Here is a 13,901-nt window from a genome sequence, read left to right as displayed (position 1 = left end):
GTAATAATAAATATATGAAGTAAGGAAGAATCATCCTCATTTTACATGGGGGGAAACCAAGAGAGAGAGATTCACTGGCCTGCCCAAAGTCAGTGTCATGTCCCGTAGTGACAACATAATATGGAGGGAGATGGGAGCGGGGAGGAAGAAACAGAAGAGAGAGGAATCAAAAATATCTTTAAAATCAGTTTAACTTACTATAGAACTACAAACAATATAAAGCTCCTGTTGGAAATTACTGTCTCTCAGCTTGGTTTCTGCCAGTATCTTCCCTTTGGCTGTTTCATGCTCAAGCACATCGATTGTACTGAGGGACTCTTTAAAAACAGCCTTGAATAAAAACCTTCTCTATTGAAATTTAAAGTATCTTTTGCAGAAAGTATGGCCAGAAAGACTAGTTTAATATGCTTATACATTCAAAAATTCAGGAAGTGGGCTCAAGGATGAATGGGTATTGGTCCCTCTGGGCAACAAGAATCTTCTTCATTAATTCAAAACAAAACAGAACAAAAAACGTTGAATGACCAGCTTTGCTTAGGACAAGGTCAGTCTTTAGGTAGATGGTCTCTTACTTACATAAACATCAGTGATCAGTGAGACTGGAGCTGAAAAATATGTTAGCTATTGGTCACTTTGGCCTTTTACCTTATTTACTGCAATGTAAATAAAAATGCAGCTGACTCACCCTTCCCTGTCCATTGGGGAGGTGGGGGGTGGAGAGGGGGAAGCCATTAATCACCTCTCAATGCTGCTGTGAAAGTTTACGAGGCCAGTTACTAACATTGGCATTACTGTAGTGCCCAGAGGGATCTCCTAATCCTGTCAATAACTTGTAATTATTTCCAAGCATATAGCTGATAAGTAGACTGTTAGGCAAGAACAGAAAAATGAATGGGACTTCTTTTATAAGAGAGTGATAACTTTGTGTTGAGGGACTCAAGGACTGGCACTGTCCTCTACTGGGAGAGGGGGTTTTCCAGCAAAAGTAGCCACAGCAGAATCAACTTTGTGAAAGGCAGCTCACTTCTTGCTTTCTCAAACAGCACCTTGCTAATCTTGGAGGAATCAACTAGGAGGGTGAAATGAAAACTGGTAACATCAATTAACTTCTGACAGCAGGATGCAGTTGGATAGCAGCACTACATTATAACTCAACATGTATGAAAAGCACCTCTAGCTCTTTGGAGGGATGCAATTCAGTGATGTTCCATCATAAGATAGGAAAGTCCTTCAAGACCAAAATGCCTCGACTGATAAGGAACTGTCTCTTGAAGGGAGTCCTCAGGGAAGTCAGGTCCATGTGGCATTTGGCAAATGGGGACAAATGCAGAGTAGTTGTAGAGGCCCATGCCTTTAGCCTATAAATATATCTGAAGTGAGTTTTCATATGATACACCCATAATATATAAGATATCATAAGAAGACACATGGACCAGGATCAACAGAAATTTAACAGGTGGACCCAAAGAGGTTTTAAGTGTAAGCACTTTCTGAAGCTAGGAGGAGCAGAGGTGGGATTATCCAGTCATGCTATGGCTGCCACAAAGGCTTCTGATATTAGAAAAGCCAGGTCCAGTAGGAAGGAGAAAGGAAGAGGATAGCTCCAATTGTGGCTCTTTTAAGGTCCTGGGATCCTACATAATAGAAATAAGAGAAAGACTTGTTGAACGTCTCTGGGTAAGGATAAAAGGGGTAAAAAACATGGGTGATGTCATGATAGGGGTCTACCCAGACATGTGTTGAGAATATAACACAGCAGGGCACAGATTATCCAACAAATTCTTGGAATGTATTGGAGACAATTTTTTATTTCAGATGGTTGAGAAAGCTACTGGTGGAAGGATGGTCTAGATTTGATTTTGATAAATAGGGAGGAACTGGTTGAGAATTTGAAAGTGGAAGGCAACTTGGGTGTTTACCACTACAAAAAGTTTTTTTCTCTCCTGCTGGTAAAGCTCATACCTTAACTGATCACTCTTGCTAGTGTGTGTATGGTAACACCCATTGTTCCATGTTCTCTGTGTGTATATATATATATATCACTTCCTACTGTATTTTCCACTACATGCATCCGATGAAGTGGGCTGTAGCCCACGAAAGCTTATGCTCAAATAAATTTGTTAGTCTTTAAGGTGCCACAAGTGCTCCTGTTCTTTTTGCGGATACAGACTAACATGGCTGCTACTCTTCGACAAGTTAGATGTCTTCAAATCACCAGGGCCTGATGAAATGCAGCCTGAAATATGCAAGGAGCTGACTGAGGTTATATCTGAGCCATTAGCAATTATCTTTGAAAAGTCATGGAAGACTGGAGACATTCCAGAAAACTGGAAAAGGACAAATAAGGACCGGGGAATTTCAGACCACTCAGTTCAACTTCTGTACCCAGAAAGATAATGGAGCAAATAATTAAGCAATCAATTTGCAAATACCTAGAAGGTAATAAGGTGATAAACAACAGTCAGCATGGATTTGTCAAGAACAAAATGTGTCAAACCAACCTGACAGCTTTCTTTGACAGGGTAACAAGCCTTGTGGATAGGGGGAAGCGGTAGATGTGGTATATCTTGACTTTAGTAACGCTTTTGATACTGTCCTGCATGACCATCTCATAAACAAACTAGGAAAATACAACCTAGAATGGAGCTAACATACGGTGGGTGCATAACTGGTTGGAAAATCATTCCTATAGAGTAGTTATCAGAGGTTCACAGTAATGCTGGAAGGGCATAACGAGTGGGGTCCCGTAGTGATCAGTTCTGGGTCTGATTCTGTTCAATATCTTCATCAATGATTTAGATCAGGGATTGGAAACCTTTTGCAGGTGGCCCACCAGGGTAAGTACCCTGGTAGGCCAGGATGGTTTGTTTACCTGCTGCGTCCACAGGTTCTGCCGATCGCAACTCCCACTGGCCGCGGTTTGCCTTCTCAGGGCAAAAGGGGCTATAGGAAGCAGTGCGGGTTGAGGAATGTGCTGGCTGCCGCTTCCTGCCGCCCCCATTGGCCTGGAGTGGCGAACTGAGGCCAGTGGGAGCCACGATCGGCCTAACCTGTGGACGTGGCAGGTAAACAAACCTGCCTGGCCCACCAGGATGCTTACCCTGGTGGGTCGCGTGTCAAAGGTTGCAGATCCATGATTTAGATAATGGCATAGAGAGTACACTTGTAAATTTTGCGGACGATACCAAGCTGGGAAGGATTGCAAGTGCTTTGGAGGATAGGATTAAAATAAATGATCTGGATAAACTGGAGAAATGGTCTGAAGTAAATAGGATGAAATTCAATAAAGAAAAATGCAAAGTACTCCACTTCGGAAGGAACAATCAGTTGCACACATACAAAATGGGAAATGACTGCCTAGGAAGGAGTACTGCGGAAAAGGATCTGGGAGTCATAGTGGATTCACAAGCTAAGTATGAGTCAACAGTGTAATGCTGTGGCAAAAAAAGCAAAGATTATTCTGGGATGGATTAGTAGGAGTATTGTAAGCAAGATACGAGAACTAATTCTTCCGCTCTACTCCGCACTGATTAGGTCTCAACTAGAGTATTGTGTCCAGTTCCGGGCACCATATTTCAGGAAAGATGTGAGGAAAATGGAAAAAGTCCAGAGAAGAGCAACAAAAATGATTAAAGGTATAGAAAACATGATCTATGAGGTTTGTTTAGTCTGGAGAAGAGAAGACAGAAGGGACATGATAACAGTTTTCAAGTACATAAAAGGTTTTTACATGGAGGAGGGAGAAAAATTGTTCTTCTTAACCTCTGAGGATAGGACAAGAAGCAATGGCTTAAATTGCATCAAGGCAGGCTTAGGTTGGACGTTAGGAAAAGCTTCCTAACTGTCAGAGTGGCTAAGCACTGGAATAAATTGCCTAGGGAGGTTGTGGAATCTCCATCATTGGGGATTTTTAAGAGCAGGTTGGACAAACACCTGTCAGGGATGGTCTAGATAATATTCAGTCCTGCTCTGAGTGCAAGGGACTGGACTAGATAACTTCTAGCGGTCTCTTCCAGTTTTATGATTCTATGATAATCTGATCTCTCTTCCGTGGCAAAAGTCCATTATCCTTTGCCTGCTTTTGAGTTTGGTGACTTCAATAACTCAAAAACATAATTGTTGAGATTTTGGGCATGAAAGGTGGAGAGAGCCTGTCACTTCAGGTTGAATGATTTTTCCAGAAGAGTAACACTGACTTGATTTCCTAAAATCCTTTTAGGAATTTTCTGTTCCTATCAATCACTCAAGAACCAAACCAAACCAAACGACACCCTGAGGTGGAAAGTCAAACTAAAGTGAGAGAAAAAAACAGTTTAAGGTATTTTTTGAAGCAAAAATATGAGCTAAATCCTCCTGCCTTTCATTCAGCATCCTTGTACCTGAACAAGTGAGATTTAGAGAAAACTTGTTTAGAGACTGATTATCTTCACTTGGAGAAACAACCTGTTAAAATTTGACACTGTCAAGCAAAAATGCTTACTCTCTAAAATGGAGACTTTCTACACAGAGGAGGAAATCAAGTGATCTTGCACCACATTATTATGAGGAGATCCTCAAAACAATCCCCACTGCTGTTAGCCTTTTATGGGACTATTTTATCAAAGGTTCTCACATACTGCAATATCTAATTTTTGACCCCAAGAAAATGTTATGGAACAGTATGCATTTTGTTTTTTAACGGAGCTGAAAAACTGCTATTTTATTATCTGCTAAATGGCAATGGACAACATTTCTGTTTCTCTGCTACTTTGCAATTTTATAGGCTAATTAATTTCTTCCCATTGGGAGCTTTCATTTTGCATTCTCTTGATTATCTAAGCCACAGACAAGTGCTCTCTATAAAAATGAAGCTTGAGTACTCTAGAATTCATAAATCATTAATCCCATACACCAATTCACACACAAAAGTGATTATCACTCCTCACTTCTTAGCAAAGATTACTCTAGGAGTGAGGTCTTGTATTGTTAAAACTTCACTATTTTGTTGGAAACATTCAGTTATTTTCAATCAGTATCTCAGTCATGTTAATTAGCGATGCTCAAAATTAGCTTAAAACTTCAGCAACAGCTCCCACTGCACTGTAGGAGCACCAAAAGCAGTATGAATATTGATATTTTAAAAAAATATAGTATTGCTGTAGCATTCTCTCCACAGCTGTGAGGACTGACATGACAGTTCTTATAAAGTTACAATGCCTCACTTTAACTTTATTCATCTTTTGTAATAAGATACATCCTGCAAGAGAACCAAAACAGTTTGTGTGTGTAACATGATATATATAGACACTGTATAAGCTAAATTAATATTTTCTTAAATTAAAAAAGCCAAAATATTAAAATATATTTGGATATCATAAGGGTGTAGTTTTGGGATTGGATGGTAAGCACTGAAGTTGCTGTTTTATCCCCTGCAATTCTTTGTACAAGATCAATTTTTCTTTGTTTACCTTCACAGTGTGTCGCTAGTCTTACTGGAAGGTTGCCAAGATTCCCTATTTGAAGGTGTCATTAATAGACACGTATTATATTTCTTCAGCAGATGGTTAATACAAAGACAAAGAAAAAGACGTGATAGGTGAAAGTAAAGTTTTCTCTTAAAAAAACATTTGAAAGAAGCTTTAAAAAAGTTCTGTATTCTTTTCAAAACTCCTTTTTTTTAAATAAAGAACTATTCTGTAGTCAGTGAAACACCCCTACATTTATCATTTCAGCCTGCAAAGACACCACTCTAGCAAACAAATAAACGCAATTAATTTAACAATGAAATTCACAGTCCAACTCAAAACTGATTTCTTGGTCAGCCTGGTATTCTGAAGAACAACCAAATGTGCATTTGCTGAAGAGATTTCACACTGTGTGTTGAAGTAAGGTCTTGTCTACACCCTAAGCTTTTTCTGAAAATTGTTCTACTCTTTCAGCAACAGTAGCAGCATCAGTGTAAGACATGGTACTAGCAACTTCTGCTGTTTCAATCATATAGTCTAGCCATGCTGTGAGCAGGGTTACATAGCATGGTGGTAAAAATCTATGAGATCAGCCTATATTTAGTACTCTCACTGTTAGCACAGTGGAGTTTTACCAATACTATACCACAGGTGGGAGAGTTTCAGACATCCTCAATGTAAATGCAGCCAAAATGAATGAGGTTGAGTCAACCTGGAGGACATGCGTAAGCAGAGAAATGGAAGTGGTAGGCTTTGTGCTGAGAGACTGGGAAGGTTATAGGGTCAGACTGGGTAAGCAAAGCCCATGCCAACAACGGACGAAAAGAGGTCTCCACAGGAGACTGCAGCAGCAAATAGGAGCAGTCACAGGGAAAGTGAGGCTGGTGACAGGAAGGGCTTGCAGCTGATTTGAAAGAGGAGAGAGAAGCTACTAAAGGAAAGGAACTGACAGGTAAGGGAAGAGAGTGGTAAACAGTGATGGATGCTGGAAATGGGGAGTGATGGCAGTACAAGGGGAAGCAACGGTCTTAGAAAAATGGTGAAGGGCTTTGGGGGCTCAAATCTTTCAGCCTGACTGGAAGTTCTTCATTATCTGAGGGCCAGGGCATGTCTACGTATGTGGGACAGGTGTCTGGGACTGGTAGTAATATGGATGAATACCCTTTAAAGAAAAAAACACTGTTTACTGCTAATGTTCTCTACACACAATTTAATTCCCTACCACTATATTTTGTATTGTAAAGTGCTGTTTTCACACATTTATAAGCGCTTGAAATTAATGTGGTCTGTTAGTCTGCAGAACCACCTAAATGGAGCACAAATCCCTAAAATATTGTCTGAAGCGTACATAAATAGTGAGTACTTCAGAAAATTTCTCAACAAGGAAGTGGTGATATTTATTAAACCAACATCAAGATGTTTACAGCTAGATGGTGACTAGCCCTGTATGGGTGCATATTTAGAGGGGAATAGGGACAAGATATTTTCTCATCATTTTGCTCAGTGACACTAGCCTCTCTAAATAGGAGAGGGGATAAGAGCAAACTGGGCTCTTGTTGTGGGAAGAGCATGCAGCACCTTCTGAAAGGATGTATCTAGGACTGCCACGGCCCATGCTACAACATTAGAGACAATGCCTCTGAAATGCTCTTTCTATGTTTTTAATATAGTGCCCATCATCATAGTTTCTTATGGCTGAACAAAATTAAAAAGCCCTAAACCAAGGGCTTTTCATTCTGTTTCTATGAGGGAAACAAATGTCTTGAGACCCCATCACTGCAGGCAATAAGTTACATGCTATGATCTCACTCTTAGGGCTCAGGCCTTGCAAAATCATATTAAAGTCAGTCAGATTTCAGGCTTGACTTATTGACCAATATTGCTGCAAAAGCATCTGACAAACAATACAAGTCTTACTGCTAACAAGGCCACAGTGAGCTCCATACACAGCTGTCATGGTACAATTCCCTACTCTGAACCTTAGCGTCCAAAAGATGGGGTACCAGCATGAATTCCTCTAAGCTCAATACCAGCTTAGAACCTGTAGCGCTGCCACCAACCAGGAATTCCAGTGCCTGGTACACTCTGGTCCCCCCCCAAACCTTGCCCGGGGACCCCCAAGACCCAGACCCTCTGGATCTTAACACAAGGAAAGTAAACCCTTTCCCTCACTGTTGCCTCTCCCAGGCTTCCCCTCCCTGGGTTACCCTGGAAGATCACTGTGATTCAAACTCCTTGAATCACAAAACAGAGAGGACAATTCACCTTCCTCCCTCCTTCTCTTTCCCCCTCCCAGACTCTTCCTGAGAGAAAGTAATCCTGGCACAGAGAGAAATCAGCCTCTCTCTCCCTCTTCCCTCCTTTCTCCCCACCAATACCCTGGTGAATCCAGACCCAGTCCCCTGGGGTCTCACCAGAATAAAAAAAACAATCAGGTTCTTAAACAAGAAAAGCTTTTAATTAAAGAAAGAAAAAAAACAGTAAAAATTATCTTTGTAAATTTTAAAAAAATGGAATAGGTACAGGGTCTTTCAGCTACAGACACTGGGAACACCCTCCCAGCCTAAGTACACAAGTACAAATTAAGATCTTTTCAGCAAAACACCAATTTGAACTCCTTTCAGCCAAATACACATTTGAACTCCTTCCAACCAAATACACATTTGCAAATAAAGAAAACAACCATAAGCCTAACTCGCTTTATCTACCTAGTACTCACTAGTCTGAACTTATAAGAGCCTGTATTGGAGAGATTGGAGAGAAACCTGGTTGCACATCTGATCCCTCTGAGCCTCCAGACTGAACACCAACCAAAACTAACAGCACAGCACAAAAACTTCCCTCCCTCAAGATTTGAAAGTATCCTGTCCTCTGATTGGTCCTCTGGTCAGGTGACAGCCAGGCTCACTGTTCTTGTTAACCCTTTCCAGGCAAAGAGATATGAAGCACTTTTGTTCTATTAACTCTTACTTATCTGTTTATGACAACAGCAATATCTGCAGCATTCAAGTTAAGACTTCAAGAGACGTGGGAAATTGAAAATAAATACTATATAATACATTCTTCCATATATTAGGAGTTTATCACTTTTGTTGTGGTACAAATGGTTGAAGATTATTAGGTAAAGTTAATGATTTTGCACTGCTCAGTAAAGTAATAACTTTTAAAAAAATTAACTCAGAGGTGAAGTCTTATTTATTGACTGCATTATCATCCAACAGATATTATTCTGTTTATTTGCATTGTTAAAACAAACAAACTGAAAATGATGTAGACACACTTAGTGGAGCCTAGAGAGCTTTGTTAGCATATGATAAAAGACAGTAAAGCAACAGAAGTTTCATAGCCGTGAAAACACTGTTATAATACTACAGGCATGCATTTACAAATATATAAGGAGAAATTCCCTTCCCCAAAGAACTAAAACTCTAAGTTACAATTACCAGCTACAATAACATTACAATTACAATATTCTAGTGAGAAGGCTGGGTTTAATTTCATTTTGGGAGAGAAAGAATCTCTTCCCCTCCATTCTCATACTGATGGATGAGGAATGTCATTAAAAAAAACGAAGAAAAGAGATTGCAGATATCACTCCCCCTGCCCACCTCCAGTTCTTCTTCCTACCCTTTCCTTCTGTACCTCCCATCATGGGGCAGGGGAAGGCGAAGAGGTGGAGTCATACTCACATCCCACTTACTATGCACCTTCCCGTCAGTAGCTCCACCTCTTTCATTTGTCCCATTCCTTTCATTTTTGCCCTTCCTGGGAGTCTCCCTCTTCTGTGGTAGAGGTTTTCCCTTCTTCCCCCTTCCCAGATTACTTCATATTTTTCCTGTCCCTTGGTAACTGCTGCCCTTATTAGAGCAGTGTGGTATAACTGAGAATATTGGGATGAGCTTAAGAAAATAATTTCATCCTGAAAAAGTCAGGAAAAATTTAATTGTGAGATCTTAAAAGATTGTGGAACGCTCTTTTAAGAGAAATGGGAGAAGACTCACCATTTGGGACATCTAAACCTAGATTCCACGGACTGGAGAAGTCACTGTAGAAAACAGTCCTCCACTGGCATTTGGTGGGGAATGAAGGAGGGATGATATGATGCAAGTGATCTATTTTAATAGGCTTTTTCCATCAGAAGTTCTACAACTAGCCATACTGGATACCTACTGTATGTCTTCTGGATGTTTATATCAACATGACCAGCTGCAAACTGCTAACCATGTTACAATTTGGGTACTCCCATATTACAACCACGTTCTCATTAGGGGTACATCTACAAAGCAACTAGACATGGGCAAGCCAACTCGGGCTCATGGGGCTTGGACTATGGTGCTGTTTCATTGCTGGGCAGAGGTCTGGGCTTGGGCTGGAGCCTGGGCTCTAGGACCCTGTGAGGTGGGAGGGTTCCAGAGCTCAGGCTCCAGCCTATGGGCGGTGGGTAGGGGAGGCTGGGGAGGCTCTGCCCCCCCAAACAGCCAGGCGAGGCCACGCCCACACTGCAACACCAGGGCCCTGCTTCCCAGGGTTGCTGCAGTGCCACGTGCTCTCCCTCCTGGCACGCTGGGGAGGCTGCAGCGGTGCTGCTGTGCGCTATCCCTCCTGGCGCTCCGAGGCTGGGGGAGGCTGCGGGCACTAGACAACCTGGTGCGGGGACCGGCAGCCACGGTGGGAAGGATCTGGGTTCCAGGAGCACGGAAGGGGCAGGACCTTGGGTGGAAGGGGCGGGAGTCTGAGGGCTAGCCGCCCCCAGCCAGTGGCTCACACGGAGCCCACGCTCCAGCCCGGGCCCAGAAGTCTACATAGCAATGAAACAGTACCTGAGCCCAAGCCCCAGGAGCCCAAGTCAGCTGGCATGGGTCAGCCATGAGATTTTCTTTGCTGTGTAGACATATCCTAGGAGATCTAGTAACAGGCTGGGGGGACAACTGTGTTACAAGACTGTTCAAAGTTGTTGCATCAATAGCATCATGACTGTAGTCTATAACTAGACTAAAACTTTAGGGCTTGTCTACACACAAAAGTTATACTGCTTTAACTACAGTGGTACAGTCAAAGTAGTATAACCTCCTAATATGGTGTTTTGTTCTCTGATTAAAATAGGACCATATAGATCATTGCTGCAACCACTGTTATATATTTGCAACAAATCTTGTACAAAATGTAGCATGTAAGATGTCTATGGAAAGGTTATGATTTGCTGAATATAATTATGTTATTTGTATGCACGTATCATTTTTGTATTTGAAGTTATGAGTGCTGGCTCTATACCTGTATTTCAAATGTTTGCTTCTGGGGTAATGCCCACAAGGTAGTTAGCTAGCACATCTTGGAGGAACTATTCAAACTGAGTGGCCCATCAAAAGGACACTTAGCTCACAATGGACCATGGGAGACGACCATCTAAACTGAACAGACTTTCCTGTGAACATTCCATCTGAAGTATAGGTAATGGCTTCCTGCTATGACTAAGTGAAATTGGGCATGGACATGTGACTTGCCCATGTGACTCCAAACTCCCATCTTTTACCTGTAATTTTCCATTAGCTGTGTTGAGGGCTTTGTTTGAAACAACTGGTTTCCTTCCACATGGCAGAAGCTATAAAAGGCCCTGGAAATCCCTCCATTTTGCCTCTTTCCTGGTCCAGCCTCTTTCATGCTCAAACCTCTGGACTATGGACTTATATTATTGGGAGCATTCTAACCAAAGGACTGAGGTTCTTCCAATGATTTAGAAGCAGCCAGAGACTTAACAAGCCAGCAGTTTATTCCATCACTGATACAAGCCTGAACCAAGAACTTCGCAATTATTGTATGTATTTGATTCCTTTAACCAATTTTAACTTTCACCTTTCTTTCTTCTTATAAATAAACCTTTAGATTTTAGATACTAAAGGATTGGCATCAGTGTGATTTTTGGGTAAGATCTGAGTTGTTTATTGACCTGGGTGTGTGGCTGGTCCTTTGGGATCAGAAGAACCTTTTATTTGATGAGACTGGTTGTAAAGAACCACTAATCTTTTAATCCAGGGTTTTGGGGGGTCATACAAGGACTGAAATATTTAAGGAAACCGTTTACCTGATTTCTTGTTAGCCAGTGTGGTGAGACAGAAGTTTACTGTTGTTGCTTATTTCAGTATTGGAAGAGGAATAAATTATACCAGGATAAGGCACATGCATGCTGATATAACTGCATCTACACTAAAGAGTTTACCAGTATAACTACTTTGGTAAAAAGGTCACATTCCTAACTGGAATATTGGTACGAAATCTGTGTGTACATCAGTCCTTAGACTATAGCTACTATAAAAGCAGTGTGCTCTGAGAAAGGAATGATTATTTTGTGACCTGTTAGAATAAGCTGTCTACACTATGGGGACTACAGTGGCATAGCTACAGCACCATAGCTATGCTGCACTAATCCCATAGTGTAGACGCAGCCTATAGTGACAGAAGGGGGTTTTCTATCACCGTAGGTAGTTCACCTCCCTGAGTGGCAGTAGATAGGTCGATTGAAGTATTCTTCCATTGACCTAGCTGCATCTATTTCATGGGTTACGTTGGCATAGCTATGCCACAAAGGGAAGTGAGTTTTTCTTACTCAGAGAAATGCAGCTACATCAATCTAAATTTTAAGTGTAGACCAGGTCTTAAATTGGATTGTAGTCTAAAATAATGGCTGTGTACCATACGTGTTATCATTTGTTTTATGTAAATACAATTTTAACCAGAAGTACAAAAGAGCAAATGACTCATACAGTGACTAATTCTTAGTGTGATTTAATTTTAACAATGTTCCTTGCATTCAACATCTAAGTTGCTTATTATACATGCACACATACACATTGCACAAAAAGGATCTTTTAAGACGGAGGGCATTATAGCTTGTATTCATACCAGATGACACTGACCTGCAATGTGGATGTAATATTTTTAGAGTAATTGACACAGAAAATATGTACTATCAAGGAATAATGATGCAAAGCTTTACCAGTTGTTTCCCGTCATTCAGGAAACTCGCTGCAAAGGCTTGGAAGTTAAAGATACTTCCTTAGCCTTTCACATCTGCAGAATACATTATTCATGACCCAAAAGTGGAATGTACCATCTCATGGTACAGTGTCTCTGCCCTTAAGGCCACGAAATTGAATTTCAGACATGACTAAAGATGAGAGGTAATAAAAACAGCAGAAAGAGGTTGTGAAAGGAAAAACAGGAAGGACAGTTCCGCTATGCCTCTGCCATGCAACAAAGAGGAATTAGAATCAGCAGTTCTTAGCCACTGGATTGGCGCTGGACTCCAGAGAGAAGGAAGTTATCCAGGAAACAAAACATAGGCAGAATCTTTATACCATAGAAATAAGGGATTTTCAAAGGCGAAGATTTTTGATACGAAAAAAGGCCACAGAAAGCCTGGACCCACAGGGGAGTCATTACATAGAACAACTATATTCCTTAGAGACTTGCAGTGATTAAGATTAGCAGGGAAAAAGATTAAAGTAACTTACATTATACTGATGATTAGCCACAGGTTTATAATTGGTTGTCACAGCTTTGTCCAATTGCTGTGATAGTCTTACAGGTTTAGAAGATTCTTCTATCTGTAGCCTTCAATAAAGAAAGAGTATAACTATTAAGAACTTCACAATACACACACCACTACTGAATTTATTCTAAGAATCAACAAGTATGGACCAACTCTAATCAAAAGTGAATTGCAAAGAAAAGTAGTATTTGTACACTCTTCCCCGTTTCATATTTATAATTGGGGTTTTTTTTAATACAGCAAATATACTATAACACCAGATTAATCATAAATCTTTTTCTTTTTTAAATCAGGTCTTGTCTATCCTATTTTTGCTCAAGAACTCTATGGACTATTAGGAAATCTTGGAAGTAAGCCATCAGGAGATAATGAAAGCAATTGAGTGGGGATGGTCAGATTTATTAACCATAATTTAACTCAAAAGCATGATAAACTCTTGACAGAAAAAGTTTTGTTAAAGATTCAAATCCACACCTATAGTTCATTCAATGGAAGGCTGTGGAAAACATTCACCTCAGCTATGCAGTCCTCCAAATGTCCCTAGTATTTTAAAGATAAATATAAAAACATGCAGAAGAGACTTTTCAGACCTCCATCTTGCATGATAAAGAAGCAATGAAGAGCACAATTTTTTTTTGCACGTCACTTATAAAAGCATGAATGCAGGGATAAAGTTATCCAAGTTTGGAACAATGTATGATTAGTCAGCATGCTAAGATATATAACAAAAGTGACCACAAAGCTATCTCTTAGTCCAAAGTCACTGTACATCAATTTTTGAATATCTAGTCTAAGGTTCAGATTTACACAATTTTTGCTAATTCCATCACACTAAAAGGACAAAGGAATTGTTGTGCTGGGCCAGACCCAGCCCTCAATCTCGTTCAGTATTACTGGCATAAACAATTGCT

At 40.6% G+C, this 13,901-nt stretch overlaps 1 protein-coding gene across 2 annotated transcripts in view; it reads right to left on the bottom strand.

Moving 5' to 3' along the window:
- GTF2F2 (general transcription factor IIF subunit 2) overlaps positions 1-13,901 on the bottom strand; it is a 166,842-nt gene that overhangs the window by 23,555 nt on the left and 129,386 nt on the right. For both annotated transcript variants that reach the window (XM_050951319.1, XM_050951329.1), the window contains one exon: positions 12,953-13,052. In XM_050951319.1, coding sequence (XP_050807276.1) covers positions 12,953-13,052 — 100 coding nt within the window. The remainder of the gene's footprint in view (positions 1-12,952; positions 13,053-13,901) is intronic.

Source organism: Gopherus flavomarginatus, chromosome 1 (assembly GCF_025201925.1).
Source record: "Gopherus flavomarginatus isolate rGopFla2 chromosome 1, rGopFla2.mat.asm, whole genome shotgun sequence".
NCBI classification, from domain to species: Eukaryota; Metazoa; Chordata; order Testudines; family Testudinidae; genus Gopherus; species Gopherus flavomarginatus.
Note: the sequence above shows the minus strand (reverse complement) of the source record. Positions and strands in the feature narration are given on the sequence as shown.